This window comes from Colias eurytheme, chromosome 14, assembly GCF_061535395.1.
Source record: "Colias eurytheme isolate Ceu_HAF_F1 chromosome 14, ilColEury1 Martin Lab GWU primary, whole genome shotgun sequence".
NCBI classification, from domain to species: Eukaryota; Metazoa; Arthropoda; class Insecta; order Lepidoptera; family Pieridae; genus Colias; species Colias eurytheme.
In genome coordinates this window covers 4978649-5005149 of record NC_142993.1, presented here as the reverse complement: position 1 = coordinate 5005149, position 26501 = coordinate 4978649, and the positions used below count along the sequence as shown (strand labels likewise).

The 26501-nt window shown below is 36.8% G+C and overlaps 2 protein-coding genes across 5 annotated transcripts in view; one reads left to right on the top strand and one right to left on the bottom strand.

Annotated features, from left to right (window-relative positions):
* spel1 (DNA mismatch repair protein spel1) overlaps nt 1-9918 on the top strand; it is a 32695-nt gene extending 22777 nt beyond the window's left edge. Inside the window, exons 12-16 of the mRNA XM_090109652.1 lie at nt 467-685; nt 1208-1440; nt 2223-2314; nt 2744-2969; nt 9656-9918. Of these exons, the coding sequence (XP_089965778.1) occupies nt 467-685; nt 1208-1440; nt 2223-2314; nt 2744-2969; nt 9656-9889 (1004 nt within the window). The 3' untranslated portion in view covers nt 9890-9918. The remainder of the gene's footprint in view (nt 1-466; nt 686-1207; nt 1441-2222; nt 2315-2743; nt 2970-9655) is intronic.
* Nucleotides 9919-11371: 1453 nt separating this feature from the next.
* Diap1 (Death-associated inhibitor of apoptosis 1) lies at nt 11372-21114 on the bottom strand. Of its 4 annotated transcripts, none has more exons than XM_090109197.1 (3): nt 21074-21114; nt 19822-19892; nt 11372-13611 (listed from the first exon to the last, which is right to left on the bottom strand). In XM_090109197.1, exons 1-3 carry the CDS (start codon nt 21097-21099, stop codon nt 12539-12541), a joined length of 1170 nt encoding a protein of 389 aa, XP_089965323.1. In that variant the 5' UTR covers nt 21100-21114; the 3' UTR covers nt 11372-12538. The 4 variants fall into 4 exon arrangements, with proteins under 4 accessions (XP_089965323.1, XP_089965324.1, XP_089965326.1 ...); XM_090109198.1 differs by lacking the exon at nt 21074-21114 and adding an exon at nt 20097-20138; XM_090109200.1 differs by lacking the exon at nt 21074-21114 and adding an exon at nt 20093-20107.
* Between the last annotated feature and the right edge of the window lie 5387 nt (nt 21115-26501).

The window sequence follows — 26501 nt, the reverse complement described above, 5'->3', positions numbered from 1 at the left end:
CTCCTGTTGGTCTTAGCGTGATAATATATAGCCTATAGCCTTCCTCGATGAATGGGCTATCTACCACCGAAATAATTTTTCAAATCGGACAAATAGTTCCTGAGATGAGCGCGTTAAACAAACAAGCTCTTCAGCTTCATAATATTAGTATAGATGTGTCCTATAACTTTAACCTTTTCTATTTAGAGTCCCAGGCTTAAGACAGTAAATGAGCAACCTATTGCATTTTCTAATCCACCTACATACAATATTTGAGCCATTCAATAAGGCCGCGAAACAAGTTGATTATTCACATCAATTTTCAGATGCATAATTTCTATACTAGAGAATTAATTAGAAGCTTTGTTTGAACAAGTTTATTTTAGAAACTCGGCCAGTGCTTACTGACAGTTTGAGCGAGTGCTATTTTAGACACTAAATACTAATACAATGTCCCATACATAACCTAACAAACAATAACTTACAGCCGGCTACTCCGAGTGTCTGTTCTGTCTGTCCCACATAATATCGCGACTGGACGTGCTAGTATCGTTCGCTGTAGCAGCCACCACTGCGCCGTATCCATACACTCGGCCAGTGCTTACTGACAGTTTGAGCGAATTAGTACTAAAAGAAGTAAGGCATCCGTGCTTAGAAGTGCAAGAAGGTGTGTCGTATATACCGAATGATCTGGTGTTTAAACGAGGTATGTTTGGTATAAACATTTTTTGTAAAGGTTTTTGTGGAATTGTATTTAATGACACAGATGCCGTACAAAAATGGTGGTCCACAAAGTTGGAATTTATTTTTATTTTCCGACAATTGCCGGGGTAAATTTGGTCATTTGATTTTGTACGGAATCTGTGTCATACTATTTCTATACTGCTTTTAATCCATTATTCTGCAACGCCGTACAAAAATCATGGAGACAAGGGGAAAAAATCTCTACCTGTACCTTCGAATTCTCATCTGCACTCAGGTGGACAGCTTACAAGTGTCGGCATAGTGCTGAATCTTATTATTTTATGCTCTTATATCGTTCTAGATAGGTCACCTGGTGGTTCGAATGACTCATAATTTTTTCAACATGGGCCTGTAGTCTATCAGTCTATTTTCGAAAATTTTAAATATAAATTTTACAGATTTAATAAAAAGTCTTTATTTCTAGGACCTTTTCATAACTATTTTACTCTAAAATATATTTCTACATTAAAACATATTTTTCCAGACTCATGTCTCATGCACATCGTAACAGGCGCGAATATGGGCGGCAAATCCACGTGGATGCGTTCATGCGGTATTGCCGTACTATTGGCACATACAGGGTGTTTGGTCCCAGCGGCTATGGCCCATGTCCCATTGATGAGGGCATTGTGCGCTAGAGTCGGGGCCAATGATAGAGAGGATAGGGGACAAAGCACTTTTATGATGGAGATGATCGAGTCTGCTGCTATTTTGAGGGTATTTATTTTTTTGATTATTGGCCCATACAGGGTGTTTGGTCCCAGCGGCTATGGCTCATGTCACATTGATGAGGGCATTGTGCGCTAGGGTCGGGGCCAATGATAGAGAGGATATGGGACAAAGCAATTTCATGATGGAAATGATCGAGCCTGCTGCTATTTTGAGGGTATAAAATTGTCTATTAGATGTTCAAGTCAAGACAGTTGTAAACTTATGATATAACATTATGCTAATTAGTAGGATAGTTAATGCATATTCTCGTTGCCTTTAAAGTAATGTAAGATTTTATAGTGTACTAGCTTTCCGCCCGCGTTATCAAAGAAAAACCCGTTCCCGTAGGATTTCCGGGATAAAACCTATCCTATGTCCTTTCTCGGGTATCAAAATATCTCTATACCAAATTTCATGCAAATTGGTTCAGTAGCTAAGGCGTGATTGAGTAACAGACAGACAGACAGAGTTACTTTCGCATTTATAATATTAGTATGGATTGTATAAACTTAAAATTTTATTTAAAAGACAATGTGATTTAATAATTATTTTACGTATCAATGTAAATTATAATAAAATTCATAATAACTCATCTAAAGGTTATTAATTAACGGCGCGAGACTGGTACATATTATGTGTATTCAATGAGAATATTTTTTTATTTTATAAATCGCTGCATAGCGATAAAACCGCCAATTGTTTGAATGTATTCCTAGATTAAGTTTTATTGTAACTTTCAATAGCAAGCAATAAAGAATAAATAAATAAATGTTTTAAATTGTTTGTAGACCGCTACTCCAGATTCCTTGGTGCTTGTAGATGAACTCGGTCGAGGAACATCAACGTATGAGGGCTGCGGTATTGCCTGGGCTATTGCAGAGTATGTTACTGAAATTAATAAAAGAAATCAATATAACAAACATTTTTCTAGGTTTATTTTTTAATTTTATTTTGACTAAATGTTTATTCAATAGGACTGTATGATAGTATATAGTCAGTTTGCGTTGTCTTAACACATTTGACAATGGTACATGTTTTTATGGCAATTTAATTATTCAACAGAAAAATATCATTTTTCCATAATACCAGTGATTAAGGTTTAGAAATTATAGACAGCCTCCTTTTTCTGTTTCTGGATTTTTCTTTCGTAGTTTATTTAAACGTTAAAAAAGTTGTTTCTCTAAATGGGACCATCGATAAATAAATGAACCTTTTAAAATGACATTATAACACTTGGAACGCAAACAAATTTGCCAAATCAACCAGAACTAAAAAATTCCAAGTTTTCACGCTCAAAATATGTTCACAGAAAATTAGCAACGGAAAGCAAATGTTTCTGCCTATTCGCGACCCACTATCACGAACTAACTCGACTGCCGAGCTTACATCCAAATGTGATAGTGAACTCGCACGCAGAAGCCTCAGTGGTTAACCAACAGTTGTTACTCTTGCATAAAATCGTCCCCGGACCCGCTACACATTCGTTGGGATTACACGTTGCTAAGTTGGCTGATTTACCGGATTCTATCATTCAGGTATGGTTTTTGTGATGGTATAACCTAAATGTATATGAAAGGAATTTGGTTAAGATAGAATTTTTTTTTATTTGATAACTATTGCATAAAGCTATCCACCGATTCGGTGTAGGTAAACAGACTTTTCCTTACACGTTGTTACGTTTTGCAAGTCTGAGTTTACATATTAGTTATTATTATCTATTCATTAAATATAGAGAACGTGTAGTTATATCCTTTACATATATTTTTAGCCTCTTTCTGTATATTTTCGACCCAGATAAAAATGAAATTGTTAATACTAACGAATATTACGGTTAATAAACCAGTTAAATTCGTCTTAATAATATTTTGGATATACATAGACTTAATCATCGTGATTTTAAAAAAACAGTTATTCATTATTTAAAAACACTTTCCTATGAGGATACTGAGGCGCTTCTACACTACATTTTATAATATTCCGTAATAGCTTAAACATACCCAAACACACACACACACACACACACGAACGCACGCACGCACACACACACACGCACACACACTCATTCACTCACTTATACCACAGAATACATAATAGTAGCTAAACGCTACAGAACGGACACTCTCCGCCTCCCGCCAAAATTAAACTTACCTCACCCCCGCGCGATCAGACATAAAATGGGCCATATTTTTCTGCAAGGACGATACGCAACGAAGATTGACAACATTAATCAAATTGACTTAAAGTAATTTTATTATTTTGGATTTGTGATTATCGTTTTTCGTAGAAAATGGTTAGATATTGTGCTGTTTACGGATGTATTTCATCAGAAAAACGCGAATTTTTTTTTTACGCTAGTCACAAATGTGCCAACCATAAAGCGTTAACACACACATTTGCAGTCTCTACAGTGTGACTGTCAAAACGATCATTTTGTATGGAGTGTCCGGGGTGTGCTTATACATATACATCTGCACACGTATTATATTTGTAAACTTTAGTTAAGGAAGAGCGGGTCCTCCTGACACAGGTTTTTGTAAACTTACTAGGAGGACTCATCCACTTTCTGTATTTGAAAATTGTGTGTATGAAATAAATTTATTTTTCATTTTCATTTTCATTTTCATAAATAAAATATTATAGCGCCCAGCAATGTGGCAACCCCGCGCGCCCAAAGGGCTCGTAGGCCGCCCGTTCGTTTTAGAGAATATAGTACGTAGTTATTAAAAAGTGACAGTAAGCTCGTTACTTGAGACGCAATAATTGTCACTGCGCGTCTTTAAGTTTAAATATTGTTTGTAACGGTTTATGCTCTTGTCTTGTTGAGTTTGTAGTATTGTGTGTGCTTTTTAATATCAATAAATGTTTTAATCAGTAGTAAAGTGTATAATTTAGGAAATCCCCATAACTAACGAACCCAGACTATATGTGGCGTCCCAACGTTAGGCTGTGCAGTAATTTTAAAAAAAGTTTAAAAGACAGTTATCAAGTGTATTATAAAACTTTTGTATATAATATTATCGTGTGTTTTGAACGTGTGAATTAGTGAACGTCGTATAAAACTTATAGTGAACGTTTTAATTGTTAGTATAAAGGATATTTGAAAGACTTGTGAATATTAATTGTTAGTTAATGACTATTGTTATAGATTGGGTTTTTTATATACGTTAGACTTTTTATAATTTTACACTTTACTTGGAACATTTAGTTACCGTTGTGTTTGCATAACTTTTAATATTATTAACCATGGTGCTTACTCGGTCACGTGCGAATAGTATCGGACACAGTGAACAGCGACCTAACACACACCCTGTTGTTGCGGAGCAGTATGACGGTTCGTTACCGTCTACTTCACATGGCAGCGCCGTACCTGTCGATGTTCGTACATCGACACCGCCGCTGGCTGGACCTATGTCCGCCGGCGTCTCGGCCCCATCACCTCCGCCGCTATACGGGCGTGAGTCGCCCGATTACTTACCGCGATCGCAGCACGGGCGTGCTCCGCCCGTCGCCTCACCACAGCCGCCGGCTTCAGCACCTGTGCTTTTGTCAGATCAGCAGTTTGTATACTTACTACAAACATTACGGCAGCCGCCTTACCAGGCCGCGCCGCCGCCGTCATCAACTGTAAGTAATCTTTCAAATTGCTCATCAAGATTTAACGGCGAAGGAGACATAATGGCATTCATAGACGCTGTTCAAATATACAAGGACTGCTTAGGAGTCAGCAGTGACATGGCGTTGAGAGGATTACCGATGCTACTGCAAGGTTTTGCTGCCACGTGGTGGCAAGGCGTGAAGCACTCCATTTCTAGTTGGGATGAGGCTTTACATTTATTACGTCAAACATTTGGACCGCGCTTACCACCACATAAAATATATAGAGAAGTGTTCAGCCGCGAACAAACCGATGAGAAAACAGATGTATTTGTGTGTCGAATACGATCGTTGTTTGCACAACTACCACCAAATACATTACCAGAAAATCCAGTGCAGCTGGACATGGCTTACGGCCTGCTTCATAGAAGGATTCGTGAAAGGGTTCCGAGAAATGCGTTTGCATCATTCTCCGAGTTGTTGCAGCATGCCCGAGTGGCGGAAGATATTTTTGATGAGGTGCGCGCTACCGCGCCCGTCAAGAAAGGTACTTATATACCCGTTGCACCGGCGCTTGTTGTACAATCTCCGTTACCACAAACACCTTCTACCTCTACATCGGTACCCTCGTCTAGCAATACACCACCTAACAAAAGGCAAAGATTAAGGTGCTCGTATTGCAAAACTTATGGACACAATATAGGCGACTGTAGGAAATTATTGCAAAGGAAACTCGCTTCAGAACCGGTTAAAACAGAAACCACACTTTCACCAGAGCTATTGGAACCGCGTCCGGCAATCACTTGTTTTGGATGTGGTGCACCGGGGGTGATACGATCAAATTGTGAAGTGTGTAAAGAAAGGCGAAGCGCGCCTATGCCTGTAACATCTTCATTTCAATCAGTTGTTGCTGACACTTTAGTATTAAAACCGCGTGTGCGACCGATTTTCAGTGTGGAAGTGTACAGTACCGTTGGTACCGCGTTATTGGATACCGGTGCTAAACAATCGGTTGCAAGTGTCAGTTTAACTAGATGTTTGCGTGCCAATGGGCAAGTTTTTAAATCTATAGAAACCGAACTAAAATTTGCTGACGGTACTAGGCGCGTTGAAAATGTAGAAACCGCGTTAGTGGATGTAAGGGTTCACGGAGTTGCCATAACTACACTTTTTATAGTGTTACCAGGTGCCACCGAGTCTTTATTAGGGATGAATTTTATCCGGGACGCTGGCATGGTACTTGATTTCGTTAATCATAAATATTCATTACGCTCCACAAATTTTTTCCAACTCCAATATGAACGCGATGACCACGTTGTGGCTAGTTCTGCTATGGTTCTCCGCGAGTGCGAGGGAACTCTCTTGACAGACGTCGATAGGAATAAATTGACTACCATACTAGAAGATAATAGTGATATCTTCAGTTCAGGGGGAGGACCTACTCCCTTTGCGGTTCATAGGATAGACACCGGCAATGCCATTCCGATAGCAACACCACCTTATAGAGTGACGCCCAAGAAACGAGAAATGATCAGGGCTGAAATTGATAAGATGTTGGAATTAGATATCATAGAAGAAGCTGAATCGGAATGGGCTTCGCCAGTAGTGTTAGTGCCCAAAAAGAATGGCGAAATGCGTTTCTGTGTGGATTATAGGAAGTTGAATGCAGTAACACGTACGGATAGTTATCCGCTGCCGTTAATAGATGAAATTTTGGCATCCTCAAAAGCCAATTGTGTAATGTCCACAATTGATTTAAAATCTGGCTATTGGCAAGTGGAAGTAGCTCCTGAGGATAAAAATAAAACGGCTTTTGTAGCTCCGTTTGGAATGGGCACATTTCAATTTAAACGAATGCCGTTCGGTCTAAAAAAATTGTCCCGCAACTTTTCAGCGACTAATGGACCGTTTCCGTTCTGGGCTGAAAGACGTAGCTGTAGTAGCTTATTTGGACGATATCCTTATAATTTCAGACGATTTAGATAGTCATCTCCAGGATTTAGGAAAAGTATTCTGTCGTCTGCGCCAATTTAATTTAAAAGCAAATAGAGAGAAGTGCGTTTTTGCCAGAGAAAAGGTTACGTACCTGGGTCACGTGATTACTTCACAGGGCATTGAGGCTGACCCAGCCAAAGTAATGTCAGTGTTAGAAATGAAGTCACCTACCAATTTGAAGGAACTGAGGACTTTTCTGCAAACCTGTGCGTGGTTTCGGAAATTTATTCCTCAGTTCTCCGAAATTGCTCAACCCTTGACTGACCTCACCAAAAAGAATAAGCCTTGGAAGTGGGGAGAAAGAGAGGTGCAAGCTCACGAAGAGCTTAAGCGGAGACTTACTACAAGTCCTATACTGATACAGCCCGATTTTGAGCAGCCATTCATTCTGCGCACGGATGCTAGTGCGTATGCACTTGGTGCAGTTCTAATGCAAGGTGCGAATCCGAAATTGGAAAGACCCATTGAATATGCTAGCAGGTTGTTGACATCAGCAGAAAGAAACTATTCTACCACAGAGAGGGAAGCCTTGGCTGTAGTATGGGCTCTCGAAAAGTTTCGAGGCTATGTTGAAGGTGTTGAAATTCGCGTGGCTACGGACCATCAACCATTAAAGTGGCTCCTTTCTTTGAAAACGCCCAGCGGCCGTTTAGCGCGATGGGCGCTCAAGATCCAGTCTTATAATTTAAACCTAGAGTATACTCCTGGGAAAATTAATGTGGTGGCTGATACTCTGAGTCGTCCGGTAAACGATTCACTTATAGATAATGGGTCAACTTGCGATATCTGTCCTGTGTCTTTTGACTTGCCACGACACAGTTCAGAGGAATTGCGCACGGCGCAATTAGACGATCCTGCCCTTAGACCAATCCTTACAGACTTTGAGAATGGTGAGGCTGCCATTCGTTGGACTGATCGTGGGTACTACGTATCTCATGGAGTTTTGTTTAGGTGCGATACAGATACTGAATCTGGCGAACCTCAATTGGTCGTACCCGAATCAATGCGCGACTTAATAATGAAAGAACTCCATGACGCACCCACGGCTGGTCATTTGGGCCTTGAAAGGACTATAAAAAAGGTGAAGGAGAGATTCTTCTTCCCAAATATGCGACAGTATATAACACAGTATTTAAAAGCTTGTGAGCTTTGTCAAAAATTCAAATCCAATAATTTAAAACCAGCAGGCCTCCTACAAACTCCGGTGCCTCAACAAAGATTCGAAGTTTTGGCTATGGACCTATTTGGTCCCCTCCCCGAAGGAAGTAAAGGAGAGAGGTGGATTTTCCTAGTGGAGGATACCACTAGTAGATGGGTTGAGTTGTTTTCACTGGCAGAGGCAAATGCAGAAAATTGTGCAAAAATTCTAATTGAAGAAATCTTTATGCGTTATGGCTTTCCCAGAAGGATAATATCAGATAACGGAACACAATTCGTTTCAGGGGTAATGCAAAAGGTCATGTTCGTGTTAGGAATAAAGCAGAACCTTATCCCTGTATATCATCCTGAGGCTAATCCTGCCGAGCGAAAGAATAGGGAGTTAAAGCAAATGTTGGCGATGCTCGTGGATCCAGAACATTGCCGATGGCCAGAAATGTTGCCGGCTGTGAGATTTGCCCTTAATACAGCACCTAATCAAGGAACGGGTCGTTCTGCGGCCTACCTTACATTTGCGCGTGAGTTCCGGTCTCCGGTTGAAGTAGCCCATGATTTGAGGGCAATAATCTCCAATGAAAATTATTTGCCACAGATAACGCCCTACCTTCAAACATTTGCAACAACCTTGCAAGAGGTTAAATGGCGAATTGAACATCAGCAGGATGTTAGAAAAGATGCTGCTGATAAACACCGTCGTCTAGGTCCTACTTATAAGGAGGGTGATCTCGTACTCGTGGAGACCCATCGCCCAAGTAAAGCTTTTAGGGGATTCACCAATAAATTTGCTCCTAAACGCGAAGGTCCGTACAAAATTTCCAAATGCGTATCCTCCACGACCTATGAAGTCGTGGACAATAACAATACCTTACGAGGCAAGTACCATGTCAGTCTTCTGACCCCTTATACCGGTGTTTCCACCCCAATTGTTTATGGTCGTAAAAGAGGTCGACCAAAGCAGATACAAAGTCCCAAGCCAGTACCAGATATTGCTACTGACTTGGAGGGGGAGGATATAGCGCCCAGCAATGTGGCAACCCCGCGCGCCCAAAGGGCTCGTAGGCCGCCCGTTCGTTTTAGAGAATATAGTACGTAGTTATTAAAAAGTGACAGTAAGCTCGTTACTTGAGACGCAATAATTGTCACTGCGCGTCTTTAAGTTTAAATATTGTTTGTAACGGTTTATGCTCTTGTCTTGTTGAGTTTGTAGTATTGTGTGTGCTTTTTAATATCAATAAATGTTTTAATCAGTAGTAAAGTGTATAATTTAGGAAATCCCCATAACTAACGAACCCAGACTATAATATTTTTGAAATGACGAGTCCTGTCTATTTAACTGATTTTGACAAAATTTTCAGTTGAGTTTGTCCTCCATTATATTCACCATTAATTCGGTTTTTTTGTGTTGCAAATTTGTAGAAGTAATCGTGCGGTTTTCCTTACACGTAAAATATTAATCACTAATCTAACATTGCAGTATGCAGAGGCGAAACAAGCTGAACTGGAAACAAATTTGTTTGAAATTGAGTCGTCCGTTGAAACACGCGAATCGAATGAAGGCCAGAAGCTTATAACAGAATTTCTCAGAAAATGTAAACATATACAAGAGACGGTGGCTTCCGACCAAGACATGATGATGGAGATTAATAAACTTAAACAGGATCTGTTAAAACATAACAGTAAATATGTGAACTCCTTGCTGGCTGTGTAAATGTGATTGAAATAAAGTTGTTTTTTACATGCGTGCGTTTTATTCGTTATTCACTTCTACTAATTAACAAGCTAACCAGATTTTCTATTTCAATGTTGTTACTTGCGTCATTGTGTACCTATTAGTAACAGCTTGCCTTGATTTCTAAACCTTCAAAGTAACCTTATTTGTTGAAATGGACTATGTCGTAAATGTTGCAGCTAACTAGCTAACTAGTCATTTAATTCAAAGACTAGACACATATTAAACGATGTCGTATTGTAACTATTTAATAACTCTACTACTAGTTACTACTAATATGTATTTATTCATATTTTATGTAGGCCAAAAAAAAGCTGTCCGACAAGTTAGATAATTTTTATTAAATTCTCGTCAATTTAAGCTACATTGAAGTTATTTACTTTCCGTTGCGCAAAAAAATATGCTTAGTAATGTGCTATCACTGGACACTAAAAATTACAAACAATGTTATATAATTCGTCAATTAAACGGTTGGTTAAGCCAAATCTAGCCAAAAATATGAGTTAAATAAATGTCTGCATCATAAAAACATAACACTATCGTAGGTCGTAGCCGCGGCCGCCGTAGAAACAAAATTTGGAAAGACCAAGAAACAATAATCTCAATGCTTCATACGCTCCTCCGAGAAAAAATTAAGATTTTTTAATTAAAATAATGATAGAAAAAATAATCTGAAAATTTGTATTGCATTCGATTTTCCTTCAGAATTTTAACAAGCAAAGTTTCTGTAGCTTCAGCCGTGATTTGAATATCGCCTACATAATTTGCTTTGACCTCGTGTTGTAGCGACTATTCAATAATTAATTATTATTAGTAATACTCGTAATCAATATAAAAGAAAGTCGTGTTAGCATAATTAAAGAACGGCTGAACGGATATGTGATTTTTGGTTCGTTCAAATACAGATCCTAGCATTGCGTTCAGCTGTTTGTTGACACATTACATAAATCCTACTAATATTATAAATGCGTACGAGTTTGTTTATTTTTCTTACATACCGCGACCGAGCGATGTTATGTTATGTTATGTTATCTCTACTGAACGCTAGTGATATTATAGGCAAATTTTTAACGCGATAATGCATCATAATGGGAATTTCCTGTATTTTCGGTCTTCGGAAATCTAGTCTAATAAAAAGGTATGTACATCAAAAACAAATACCTATGTGATGACTACATATTCAAATTTCATTAAAAAAAATACACTGAATATAGATACTCAATTTTTTTAATCGATTTCAATCGTGTAGTACCCACTTTTATTGAGGATAAATTTATTAATGATATCATGACATTTAAGATATTTTCATTTTAATGTTATACCTAAACAATGTGATAATTGCATTCAGTAACTGTAGAATTCCTCTGTGGTAAGTTTATACCATTTCTTACTTCAGGTACTATATGTGTGGAATGTGGATAGCTAATCCAGTTTTTGGGATGCTGGAAATCAAACACCAAGTAATTTAACAATTCGTTTATTAATAACATCAACAGGGTGAAATAATAATTATTACCTATGAAAAAAACAAATTGAAATCTGACTTTAATAAATTCTCTCATTAATAATTACTTTCAGTGATATAGTTATTCTAAATTGCAAATCTAAAACTAAAGATTAGTATGGAATTCCTATTAATTGGATGAAAGTTATATGATATGGATTGTTGCATTATACACTGTTACATATTTGTTTGTATTTTAGATGCTATTATTATTTCAGAATTTGTTGATTTAAATGTGAAACTTTTAGACCTCATTTTGTATTGGAGACTATACAGTTACAAGAAAAAAGAAGTAGAAATTATTAAATGTCCTTCTAGGAAAGATTGATCGGGTTAAGGATTTCTCTGCTTATCATTTATGTCTACCTAATACTCTCAATTTGCAAGTTATTGTCAAATCAAAATTATATACAATAACACCATCATACCAATGTCATCGAATACTTGTTATCATTGTTGCAAATTAACAAGATTAATTTATATTATTAAATTATTCAATCATTCTGGAATTCTCATTACACATTATAAATTATATTACATGAAAATTATAAAACTTTTAGTTATGCTCTAATGCAATAAACAGATGAATATCATAATAAAATAAATTTTAAAATTGTTTGCAGCTGTATTTAATTTAAGCAGTAAAATTATAGAAAAATTAATATAATAATGATGTATCACATAAATATACTTTTTATATTTGCGATAATCACATTATCATAACACTTCGAAGAGTGAACATTTAAATGACCAGATTGCAATTTACGAAATGTTTAAAAAATAATGAATTTCTGCGATTGCATTAGACTCATCTCCAAAAATACTTTTCCATTTTTCGGTGGGACAAAATGATAAGCTAAAATATTTACAATAGATTATTTACATACGACATTATAATTTTCAAACAATAAATAATTTAAAATCATTTCAACATCTACATTTAACACCTTATCGTCATCCTTGAAGTCATCTTGGTTTTTAAAGTTGCCCCACCGCTTTGTATTAAAATAATATATTATTAAATGTTAAAATCACAGTTTTAAGCGGTCTTTTAGAGCGTGGTTTCAGCACGCATTAGGGCCCGCGATGTACTGACTAGCATCGAGTCCACTGTCGAACTCTCCTCACGAAAAATAAAGACGCACTGCATTTGTGAACGTCCTTCGGCACATAGGGCATTTATCAGTCGACAAAGCGCATTTTGCACAAGCCACTACGTGACCGCAGGGCACGAAACACACGTTCCTCTCTTCGGCGAAACAAATCTTACACAATTTCGTATCTTCCACGGGGGTTTCTTCTTTTTCCGTGGTCGAATTCGTGTTATTTGCAGGAGAAGCTACGACGCCATTTGACGAATCTTTTTCTTTGGGTGCCGTGATAGTTGCCGCTTGAGAAGCTACCTTCTGAACGTATTCACGGCCCTTCACTAATTGAACATAGGCACATCGCGAAAACCAACGTGCATGCTGTTCCCAAGGTACATCGTCATTTTCCCAGTCTTTTAAACCGCCATCGCAATAGAAACATTTTGTTTTGTCACCCTGTCCCGTGTAAAAGAAACCCGCTTCCGCCAGTTCTTCAGGTTTTTGACGCATACTTCTGGGCCAATCGGCAAAGGTACGTAGTCGAGCCGCTTCTGAGACATAACGTGAGTGCACAGGCCCGGGCATTTTAACCGGAGTAGCCGAGGGCGGGGCACGCACGCCGCACTCGTCGCGGCCAACAGTCACCGGTGTATCGAGAGGCACATTACCAGCTCCAGCTTGACGTCTCAGGAAAGGACATTGCGGCGCCCACCGTTGATGGTCTTTAGCTGGATCATCGCCGTCGACCCATCTCATTATCTCCACCTTACAAAAAGCGCAGCGCACTTCATCCCCACGACCGAGATAATAGAATCCATTTCTTGCGAGGAGTTCAGGCGACAGGAAAGAAACTGGCCATTTATCGAAAGTTTTCAGGCGCTCTTCTTCCCGAAGCATATCCGGTGCATCTGGGTAAAAGCTTAGTGGATCGCGGTTGTCAATTTTATCGGCGGAAGCGGAAGGGGATACAGAAGTTGGCGATGTGGATGGAGAGCTCGGATTCGATTCGCATCCTGGCGTAGGCAGCACCAACTGCCCCACGAGCGATCTTCTCTTTAGCAGTTGGCTCACCATTTGTGTTGTCAATGGTGACGCTGCATTCGTCGCCACTGTAAAGAAGGAAAAATACCGTTAGATTTTGTCGCATGACACCTTTTTTGGAACCTACTTATGTGTGATTATAAACTTCATTGAAAATTTGGCTTTTAAATGACATAATAAGATAGTTAATAAGCTTTAAATAATACGTGTTCCATATTTTACTGATAATATTATCTTATTTTTACAAAGTACTATTGTTTCATAGAGAATTAGACGAAGAGCTTAGAGCAAGTGTTCAAATACAGTTTCACATAACAACAAGTTCGCGGCGGCCCGGCTGGCTTCGTCATCGACATTCCATTCCCACTCCCTCGCCCTCCGTACCGCTGGCCTTCCCGTCGTGCACTCAGTGCGCATGCACTCGGCTCGTACAATCAATTTTTTATCTCGAATATAAAAGGCCTACGTTTACACATACTTCTATAGCGTACAAAGACATTTTGTGCGTAAAAACGTATGTGAAAAGGAAACGAATGGATTAATTTGTAGGTACAATAGACAGAACAATCTATTTAGATTAATGTTGCTTTAATGCCAATAAATATGCAACATTAGGTAAATTTAACAAATTTGGCCTTATGTATGCGACAAGCTGTACAAATTCTGCATTAGAAATGCTTATGGCAAGTTTACTATTAAAGATATTATGTCATATTAAAATAATTTAAATTATTTTACTTCTAACTAAAACCAGATATTTTAATTCACTAATGTTTATTAATCAAGCTTTCCTTGTAATAACTATATCAATAGACAATCTATTAACTTGTATAGGTATATAAATATCCAGTGGGGACGTAATGGCTGGCAAACATAAACCGATCGATATATTTACCATTTCTGTGCTGGCTATCCACTAGAATAGGCATATTGGAAGATTTTTAGTATTGTAATGAACACAAATTTCACGTTACACTCAAATCACACATTGCAACCAAAAATAACACTACTGAAACTGGTGTATTTTGCTTTTTTCCGTAATTCGTTAATGGCGGACGAGTGGACTCGGGCATCGTACGTGGAGTGCGGAGTGCTGCAATGGGTATCGCAACATTGACTTCCCCTCTACGCATGCGTGCGTACAATACGGAGGGTTCCAATTCGCCTTCGTGGGGTGCCTTGTACCGACTACAGCTGTGTGGGGTCCCCTAACTGTTACAGTTTCATAGGCACTTCAAAATTTATGCGACCATTCTTTGTTGTATGGCCAATTTGGATGATATAAAATTGCGGAATATGTAAATTACTACATAGTAGTATAGTTTAATGTTCTACCTAACTTCATGATATTGTATTGGAATGTCGGGAAATAAGATATAGAATAAACTTCGGTTGCATTGGTATAGCTTTGATATAAATCTCGTTTTGATTTACTCATAAAATAGTAATTTTAGTATTTATGACCATCGTTAATATCAAATGTGTACCGAATCAACTAGCGCAACGCGTGTGATTGACATTTTGACGTACGATAAAAAAGTGACCACCGTAGAATGGGACACAATATCTATAACCACACATTCATCTGTCTATACGCTACGATAAACAAGTGAAGTACGAAGGGCCGACGCGGGAGATGTAGTTCTCAATCAGGCAAGCGTCTGGGGCGACGTTGCCGCACCGCCCCCCGCCGACCGGATTTCATTCATATTTGAGACGCGACGTTGCCGTCTTCAGCGGAAACCGCGACCACACAGCGTAAAAAAGGGCCTTTGGAATGTGGCTGCACTGCTGGGCGGGTCTAAGCAGTACCGAATAAAAAGTGATGGCGTGGAATGCGGACAGTACTTAGTACGTAGTGTGTACATGTTAATAAAGCTATAAATATAAACTGACAGATTTGAATGCATATGCAAGTTACTATTACCGATTTAATATTATGTGGTATACCGCAGATGGTAATGATGGCCCAGTAATTTTTACTTTCCCAAATTATTTGTGAAAGATACTGTGCACGTACTCTTCTATATTATATTTTGGTATTAGTGCTTCCACGGAACGGACATATTTTTATGAAGGAATTACTTAAATGTCTGTACTTCAAATCTTTGCCAATTTATTATTATAACACGTATGCTCTTGACGTGATACTTTCAGACTAAAATAAGACAAAGACCAAATGGGAAACAAAATAAAAGAACTATAAGTTCCAAGGTCCAAGGCGTATGCCGCTAAGAGCAAATGAAATTCAGCATTGTGCCTTAAGAGAGCGGCGAGAGGCGGCGCCGCGCCGGCACGAATCCGAGAGGTGGGGGACGGGGCGGTGTTTTCATGCCTATGGGTGGTCGACGCTCGGCTTTCAAATTCCAATGGATTGCCTGTAGCGCCTACGCTATACCAATACCACATCATTCTTAAAAGTTAAATATTCAAACGCATACACCACGCAGTTATCTTATCCCTTAAGAGGGGAAATACCTATTTCATAAAGTAATCAAAACTTGAATGAGATCTTAATGAATAGGATATGAATGGGAACAGTCAATGTCGGCCGTGCTCCTATACAAACGTTTGTCATCATAAAAGCTTTGAAAATAAACTAAACGATCGCGGCCCGGAAACGCCATGGATATGAACATCCGCCAGATGGGAAGCGTTGATACTAGACAACGCATGTTTAAAGAATGAATGAGCGATGGCAGCCGCGTGGTTTTATAATAATAGAAAATGATGATGGGAAAATTCCTGAGCTCGAAATTGGATAATGTCGGATGATCTTGCAATAAGATGAGAGAGCTAATGTAGAAAGCCGCTAGCGCCGCCAACGACAAGGCGGTCCGTATAATGATACTCCCACGAGTAAAGCCTCGGGCCGACTGCATTCCACGATTAGTTTCCTAGCCATGTTCCCACAGCGTACAACTACATTGTTCTTATTCTATCATCATTTAATAATTTACTAGACGACGTAACATGATCAGGAAATTAAGATGAACTTTTGTTATTGGATCTGAAGTTGTTTTATTCTAATGGGGTGCTGAGGTGCAATTTTTAGTACTTTGGTTAAAAAGGTTGGGCCATTAGAATGTTGTCATATAGGGAGATGATAGAACCAGGATAGATAATCGAAACATGCTATTCAACCAAAAGATAATAGGATTTGATTATATATTTTAAATGTTATCACCTAAAATTAAGGAAATATTGACACTCGACAAGACTGAGAAATAGTAATAAATAATGAGTTAAATGTATTTCACTATTTTATTACATTTAGGGCCGATTTTTCAATGCTTGGATAAAACTTATCCGTCCAATAAAGTATTACATGATAACTCATGATAATATTAAAATGTCACGTAAACTGTCAAATACGGGCACTTAGAATACGTTTTTAAAATGGTAGTTTTATACATTACTAGGTTTCTGCCCGCGGCTTCGCCCGCGCAGTCAAAGAAAAACCCGCATAGTTCCCGTTCCTGTGGGATTTCCGGGATTGCGTCATTTTCCCGGGATAAAAAGTAGCCTATGTCCTTTCTCGGGTATCAGAGTTACTTTCGCATTTATAATATTAGTATGGATTCGACGAACAAGTTTTATTCAAGCATTGAAAAATCGGCCCTTAAATTAATAAGTTTGGATACTTGACAATGTTTCTAACACAGTGTTTACACAATATCACACAATTAAAAATTTAATGAGCTCTCATTAGTTAACCATTTGTTTAATTACTTTGATATGTTAAGTTCTGTAATTTGTCAATAGATGGCGCTAGTTGTATAGTTAATTAAACCTTGTTAAAATTCATACATCGTTCCATTGCTTTAAACAATACATGAATGAATTATAAAATAATGACTATTTTGTAAGTAACGTTACTCTTCATCATTTCCACTTAATAATATTTTGTTACATTTGACTGCCTCAAAAATTAAAAACGAAACAATATAGAAAATTCTTTCTACAAAAACAAGCTACATATAAATTAATCTGTATTGTCTGTAATAAAGATTATAATTCGAAAACACTAAATTTTATTTTACAACTACATAGCCAAAATGGCAGAACGTGTAGTGGTTTTATATTCTAGTGATGAGGTCATAGTACAATCAAATTGACTAGCATGAGGCCCATTTGGGTAGAGTAACACATACAAGGCCAGATAATTCTACAAAAAAAACGAACAAAACCAAATGTTGACCAAATTTTATATTTTTAGTATATTTGTAGGCAGAAAACTATATCCGTTTTATTAATTATTTTCTAGAATTGACTTACAGATAAGTTATCAACGCTTTATGATAAGACAACAAATTCAGAGAAAAAACATATTGTTATGTTTTAATCAGCAGTACTTGGAATTACCTTTTATCCCAGACATCGAAATTGGATTAATTGGACAAAGCAAATTAAGCCGCTATAGCTTTTGGCCTTATTTACAGTGTATATTGTTAAAAAATGCATATGCTCATATTGTTTTTTAAATAACTGCAGTAAATATAAAAATATGTATTGTATTTGTTCAATGATGTTTTATAAAATAATTATCCTTCATTTTTTGTTAACTATACTAAGTACCAGTTTGATACTGTTTTCTTTAGTAATTGATTATTTTATTATATATATCAACTAAATTTAAGCTGTCCTATACCAGCATAAGTTGACCGCCTTCTTGGTACAGTGGTTGGCGCTTGAGCGTAGAACCGAGGGCCCTGGGTTTGATTCCCGGTGGAGACGAAGAAAAAAAAATTCTCGGTCTGGCAGGGCACAGAAGGCTGATCACCTACTTGTCCCTAAAGAAAATCGATCAGTGAAACAGATGTATGAATAATGCATCTGCCCCTTACCCCACTACGGGGACACGGGACTTCACATACCAGCATAAGTAATCAGAATATAATATATGTAATAAAAATTGTACCCTAACATATATACAGATGGCGCTGCCTGTACATGCTATACATAAAAGCAGGAAAGGAAACAATGGTATTGTTCATATAGTTAATAATTTATAAATTTTGGCTTGGCTCTAAGTACATAATCCCCTATTATAATCAAAGTCTGGTAAATGATACTTATATTGTTCATTAAATTTAATTTTAATTATTTAAGTATTTAATGAGGAATTAAAACTAGGTAGGTCTTATGTACTAATAATATCATCAACCAAATTTTTGATTCTAAATGTCATTGGAGAGTGGCAACAAGCAAAGGGCATGTTGACAGCTAACTTTCACAAATCAAACAGCTGTTATTGATCCATACTGTACACAAATTATACTAATCAAGAGATGAGAAAATTAATAAAAATTGCTTATATTTTAATTTACTTTAAACTGTTTTATTATTAGTAAACATACGTAAACTATCACAAATTCTGAAAAGGAAATAAAAGAAAAACAACACGTAGCTATGAGGTTATAACTTATAACTAAGTGTACAATCGTTGACGTAACCTTCTTCCAACAAAATGTGTTCACGTCCTCGCATTTAAATTGACATAAATAATGTACAACAGGAAACTTTAGCTTAATATGACGTCGTTCTGTTCCCAAATGGTAATGTCTAGCCTTACTGAATAGGTTATGTAAGGAAAAATATTCACCTTTTATAGAATCCATTTGTAATCCTAGATATTTCACTATAAATTTAAAACACATTAACATCCAATCCTAATCGATTATTGTCTTCACTTTCACTTCAATTAAATAAACCGATAAATTAAACAACACTATCCACGAGCGCGAATCTCGCAACTGTCGGTACTCGGTATACTCGGTGGAGGCGAGCGGGTGGCGCTCCGAACACTCCGATATAATGTGCGTCACACGCTGACGTTCAGAAACTGTCCCTACTACACTGATCGCCGAGCGGCGAACGAAGACTGTAGTCTTTGCTGTAGTCGTAGCATGTACATGTATAGAGTACCGCGTGGTTGGTGGATAGGGTATAATGTGAAACTTGTCTGTCGGTCTCGCTATCAGCGCGGGCTCGTTTGAAATGACATGGATATAATTTAATCACACACACATACCTAATAATAGTATATTATCGTACATCTGATTATTATGGAACTATCAGCTGATTATTGAAACAAACATGTTTTTGCCTTATTATTTAATTTGTAACTTAAATTTATGATTTGGGTTTGTACCTATGTAATTTAATGAGTACCTATTTAAAGTTTTATATTGTAATCTATTTAATTAATACTATTTAATAGTACTAAAATATATTTTTTATTAACTACCTAGTAACATAATTCAAAGAACACTTACTGGACGACGGTCCTGCTCCTTGATTAATTTCATTTTCTTCTGAATTATTTTGTGAAGATTCTTCCATTCGCCTGCAAGTTATAACAATATTGTAATGTTAATTGAAAATATATGAAAAAAATATTCGTAAATGTCTAAGGTAATTAATGTGATCTCATTTCTCAATGTAGGTAATTTGGTTTATGATTATAAATTGACGTTTAAAATTTTTTTCATAAACAAAATACCTAAGTTGGTATGTAAAAGTCTGACAACAAATTAATAAGTATACCTACGTCATCCGTCATAGGATAAAATAAATTCACCTGTATCTGAATGTGATCTGAATCAACGAACACTGCACTGTTGTCGCTTGGACGCGGATAGTAGGTGTACTGAGATACGACGATAAATTGTTACGTAAAATGTATGTACTTATCGGTTTTGTTTACACAATACGCTTAGTAGATATAATCATCAAGGGGCTTTATGTATATTTTTACATATTCCAGGTATATCGTATATAAAGGCTTTACTAGAAATTTTTCGGACAGTCTGTCTACACCTAAAACGTACCTACAAGCCTAAGCTACAAGCGCACCGCGAAGCAGTTCATTGCAAGATGGCTATGCTACAAATAAAATTAGAATTGCTATTGCAAATTTACCTATTCATAGCACTGCAGTATAGGTACATAAGAGGTACATCATAGCTAATGACACATTGCCATTGTTATGTTATTGCTGTTGCTTATGCAATGTTTAAAAATACAATAGAGCATGGAAGTAGACCGTGAATTGTAAAAAATAATAATTCGCTGGGTTATCACTTGTATTGTACATTCCATTAAGCTTATTTGATGATAAAATACAAGATTAACTCGGCAAGAGGAGCAGATGTTATAATATACCTTCTGTTGTAGCGACAAAGATGGTAAAAAATATTATGTAAGGTAAAGTTTGGCGCGCAACGAACGCAGGTGCGAACGCAGCTTGCTCGTGCGCGGGTGTAACCACAGCTGCCATTCCACGTGCTCTAACAGCTGTCGAAATCATCCCTCATCCAAATATGGACAATGGAATCAACACAAAGATCCAAAACACTTTGGCCGGAAATAAGTAAACGAACCTCTTTACAATACAAAAATAATTGCCGCCGAAACTTACTTCATTGACTGCCAAGAAACTGTGAAGTTATACCGGGCTAGCTACACCAGTTTTAATTCTACTGTAAAACACTAGAAATTAGAATATTTTTTTTAATATAAACGTACTGAAACTGTGGTTTTCCCGCGTACATATAGCTTCGAAATGATTCTGCTAGCTAAGTATATGGACGTTGCAGTTGTGATCAATCTATAATTCTGCGCCCACTGCAGCAAGCGGCGTAGGTTGAATGCGAGAAAATCGATTTACCTATTACGCCGTAAAATACTTAAACGGTGTTTACAAAAATGACCAACGTTCAAGCGTTCCTAGACATTTTTAATTTTATATATTGTAAAAACGTAATTAACGTTTGCAAATAGATGTCTTAGTTCACACAGTGCAACTGGCGATTGTAAAGACTAACTTTGTTTGTTGGTTGAATTTCAAATTACTTGTGCGTTACATTTTAACTTGAAATTTATACATGACAAACACACGCATAGTTTTAATGAATGAACCGGCCTAAACAAGGACTGGTTAGAGTTAGTTCGTGACTTGGCAATAATAGAATAACTATAGGAGAGAGAATATTTTACCTACTACCTAGAGATCAATAATTATTTACCAACTACATTTTAATTATTTAGCATATATACCTACTTCCTATATTCCTTATAGGTATCATTGCTGACGCTTATTTTAAAAATTGCCTTTGCATTTTTGATCATCTTCGTGATCAAGCATTTATTATTTTTGGTATTTCAGTTTATTTTGCATATATATGTTTACCTACCTTCAATTATTATGCATAAATACTATTTAAACTAATGTATGGTAATATTTGTATTCGTACAGAACACCTCGTCTTACGAATGTACGCTAAGTTATGAGGAATTTGAAAATAAAGATGGAACATCTGTTGCTTTATCTTTGGATGCGTCCAATGGGAGCGCATGGCGTGGTATGCGGCCTTCTTTTCCCAGAACTCAGATCTCCATGTAAGGACGGCTGGAGTTCAACTTCAGTTTAAAGTACATAAACCCGCTCTACAGCCTACGTCTATATGTACTAAGCCCTTTTTAAGGCCTTCTGGAGGTGATTCGAAAGAATGTCAGCACTTTATAATTGGAAGTAACTTAGTATATACCCACCTACTTAACTTATAATTACGTGTGTTAAAAAAATCGATTAATAAATAAACATATTGTGTAGGTACATAAATTATATTTTTTATTTAACAATTATAGGAACTTGGGTACCTACTGAAGTAGGTATATACATATAATAAGAAATTTAGATAGTGAATCTGTGATATCTTTTAGAAGAATAAAAGATGTGAATATAAAAAACAAGTCTATAGTTCATATAAAACGTTTCTTGAAATGAAAGAAGAACTTTTTTAAATTCGATTCACAATGAGCGTCAATGCAATACGAGCCATTTTTTCCTATCAAACTCCGTTACATTCCATTCCCTGAAGCCGCGAGTTCGGCTCAAAGCTATCTTGGCGAGATTTCGAAATTCCGAGAAAGGCAGAGCCTTATAAATTATCTCAAAAGCGCCGACGCGGCCCAACAGCCAGAATGATTTTTTTTACTCCACAGGTAGGCTGGCGCTAAGAACGCAAAGGAATTTATAGAGGGAACTATTCACGTTAGTCGTGGAAGGAACATTTATTTACAATTTTAATATTACATTCTGAAAGCTATGTACATATTTTTGTTCCTACTTTCTTATCAAAATCGTGTGATAATGACTTATTTGTATATTCGACAAACAATCATGCTAATGAAGATAACAGTTAAGTGATACTCGTTAAAAATAGTATTTAATTGTATTTTGACTGCAAAGTAATTAATGAGTACCTTATTGCAGTAACTGTATTTGGAACTAATTAAATACTTTGAATCAAGAGGCAGAACTAATCGTATTCCACCGCTACCCTCAAATTTTTCTCTACAATACTTTTTGGTATAAGAGCTTATATGTAGATAGGTGTAGGTATTGATTTTATTTGCCTAATGGCTAATACTTGTTCGAATAGTACTTCCATAAATTTAATTTAAATATCATAACATATTCTTCAATTCAAACAGAAATTCCCCAACCTCTAAAATGCAGACAAACTTATTCTACGATCATAACTATTAAGTCCGACTACATCGAGTATGTACAAACTGTAAAAAATATGCTTGGTGCTCGCGTGCATCACGATTCTTGGAAAATAGGACTCTTGAAACAAGCGAACATTCCGGGACGCCAGCATCCCTGAAGGTCGTCTCACTATTAATACAGACCATTGTGTGCTAGGATTTGGCGCCCTTTTCGTCTTAATGGAGCTTTAAATTTCAAATACCAATTATTTAAAACGCATGGGACGTTCAGATTGTCACGTTCACATGTTTTTTTTATTCATATTTTGTCCTTTTATAACATAGTCGTTATGGAATTCCTGTGTGGCTTAAAGCCATTTGGAAAATACGTGTAACTTTTTTAACAAATATCGCTATTTTATAAAAAATAATTTGAGATTTAATAGAGATTATTTAAGTTTCCGAATCGTTAAGAATTACTTACAGATATCCTCACACGACGAATATTTCAAAGTCCCTACCTTACACAAGTTATGTAATATGTATTTCATTCGAAATAGGGTCTATTTCAGTCTCGAAACCATAAAGTATTTGCTAGACATGGCTTGTTGCATAGATAACAGAGCTACGAAACAACGGGGCTTTGAAACCATTGATTCATGCCAAAGTAGCGCTTGGAGCTAGCGAGTTTTAGATGGAATTTCATTGAAGGTTGTGCAGCGGATGGTGTTCTCTGGAATTTGGGGCAAGACGCTGACTCAACGATCTAACCCCTTCTCCGAGCACCAATCTCAATAGAGTACGCGGATATAAGAAATACAGATGTTGGTTACATCTATTTCAGCCTTCGCAACAATTTTTGATCGTTATATTTCTATGGACGATTGTGCTTTGTTTCTAGATCTAGAGCACCTATTTTAAAATGTTGCAAATATTATCCCATTAAATAAAAAGCTCCTTAGCCACAAAACCCGCATGGATATTTTAAAACTTTCTTGCATTTCTCTTAAATTCGAAACACTAACTAATTATTAAGTAGGTAAGTAACTATATATAAGATTAATCGACAGGATTATTAATTTGAAGTAGATCCTGTTGTTTCCACAACCTTGTCTACAAGTGATAACAATTGTTTTCATAAGTAATGAGATTCCCACGGCCTTCATCGGTTATATTATGATTACAATCAGAGCAAGACAATCATCTGGACAGTGGACACCAATGGAAAAAATTATCTAAACGTTTTACTCACCTTTAATTCTATTTATTTACGACTTATCACGAGTCCTATAGTTAACTATGCCATAATTATATGAGTTGGTTTTGTTCATAAATTTATTAGGGCAGGTACAAGTACATAGCACGTATCTAAACATGCCAGCAATTTTGAAATGCTATGAAGTAAGTATAAAGATTTTATCACAACAAATTGTACTGTGACTAGGTACTGTCTATGTAACATTTAGGTATAAAAACTATAAACCATATTTTATTAATGCATATTATAGGTACGTTCTTAGATGCGGATGTAAACAGCTTGATCTAGGTATTACATACTTAGGTAGGTAGGTACCTACTACCTACTCGCTGTTAAAGGTTAAAACCTTTACCCTTCCTGAACTAATGGTTATCTTGTTTTCTGAACCATTTTCGCCATCGTCAATTAACCCATTGACCACCGTAAGGCCCGATCGGGGCGCGACACAATAGATTTTCTATTGTGTCTGTGATTCCGAGGACTGATGGATTAAATAAAACTATAGTTGTTTTTCTTACTTATCAGGTTTCGGATTATTAAGTAGAGAAAACTTGGATTTTTGTTGCGCAGTTTGTTCGAGAAGTCACGACCGCGACGCCACAACACAACCGAGGTCGAGCGCCTGCCATTGCCAAATTTAACGAGTGACGTAATTCTCTACCATATTAACTTACGAACTACTCACATTAACAGAAATGAACATGATCCATTGCATACTTTGGTTCCGTCGTTACAAATAAGTAGTTAAAAATAAAGCAATGAATGATAAACATGAATTTAAACGTTGCTTATTATGATTGAATTGGGGTTCTACCAAGTAATCAGTGTACAAAAACATTGCGGTCGTTGTCTCTTAAATATAATCGCAAGACAAAGGCACGGCTTGAAAGCTATTGAAGGATTATATTATTTAAAAAGTTGTTAAAATTAGGTTCATTCTATTTATTCTGTTATTGTTTCATTGCCTGAGTAATATTTTATAGACATAAGCTACATAGGTGACTGTAATATTTACTCTACGCGCGCTATTACATATTCCTCTACAGACTACTAAAATACGCTCTATGAAAGTATGTGGTAAAGTGCAGCTTAAATTAAAAATACCTACAAGGAAAAGAAATCATCTTTTTTCACGGTTTATGCCAACCTCCTTCATAATCACAAATATATTTTTTTAATTTTATTAAATTAACTACCTAAAATATCGACATTAACTGTAGGTATAGAAGTTCCGCAGACCGCATCTATGCTAAGGAGTCAGCGTTGCGTCTCGAGATCACATCATCACTGTTAGGTAACTAGCTGTATCTCAAAATGATTTTCCCATTATGAAAATGTCACTTTTACAGACAAGCGTAGGTTGACGCTCACGCAGTGCAGCGTGCAGATCTCGTTCCACTGTTGTGAAACTGCACAATGGACATTGTGTTCACCGCCTTCAGAAAAGTAAAGAATGGCCTCACACATATATACAAGAGGGGTATTGTTCGTGAATTGCGACGCGAGGACAAACTAAAGATGAATCTGTGATCAGTAGGTATAAATGTGAATTCTTATAATTACTATTTACTAGCCATATATTAGACTCGTGCTACAAGAAATTATTTTTTGCTGTGTCACTACCTCTTCCGCTAATGGCGGGTTTTAATATTAGTCACCATGCTTTATATATTTTTTCGATACCACACTATCGATCTAGGTCCGTATTAAAAAACCGATCGCACATTCGCGTTCAAGTGGGAACTCAGTTGATAGCTGTACCACAGTATTACCATTATTTCCTACAGTAAGGAATCGCCTTTGATGTCGCGCGATGCCGCCGCCAGCGTAGGTAATGACGCCGCCACACGAAAATACGCTAGGGTTGCAACAAATGGGAAATAAAACAATTGTGATTATTAATATTATGATGAAATCTTTATTCATATGTACATTCAAAATAATTGCGATTATTAAATCTGATGTAATTATTTGTTCATAAATATATAATTACAGATATTGCACTGCTAAATATTATTTACGTGGACACTTTATTTTTGGATGTTCTTAATTGTATATTATAACATTTAACTAAGTAATGCATTCGCATTGGGATGTACAATCTGATTAGAAAATAATGAGGACAACATATATGTATACATAGCTTTGATTTTAATTCAACAGATACAATTAATACAATCTTTCTGAAATATTGTTTCCTTC

Excerpts from the sequence above, each read along its gene's own strand:
- Diap1 (XM_090109197.1), bottom strand. The coding sequence starts at position 21,099 with ATGTACGCGGGAAAACCACAGTTTCA. Across the intron at positions 19,893-21,073 it reads GCGGGAAAACCACAGTTTCA|GCGAATGGAAGAATCTTCAC; the intron begins GTACGTTTATAT and ends TATAACTTGCAG. Across the intron at positions 13,612-19,821 it reads AGGAGCAGGACCGTCGTCCA|TGGCGACGAATGCAGCGTCA; the intron begins GTAAGTGTTCTT and ends CCTTCTTTACAG.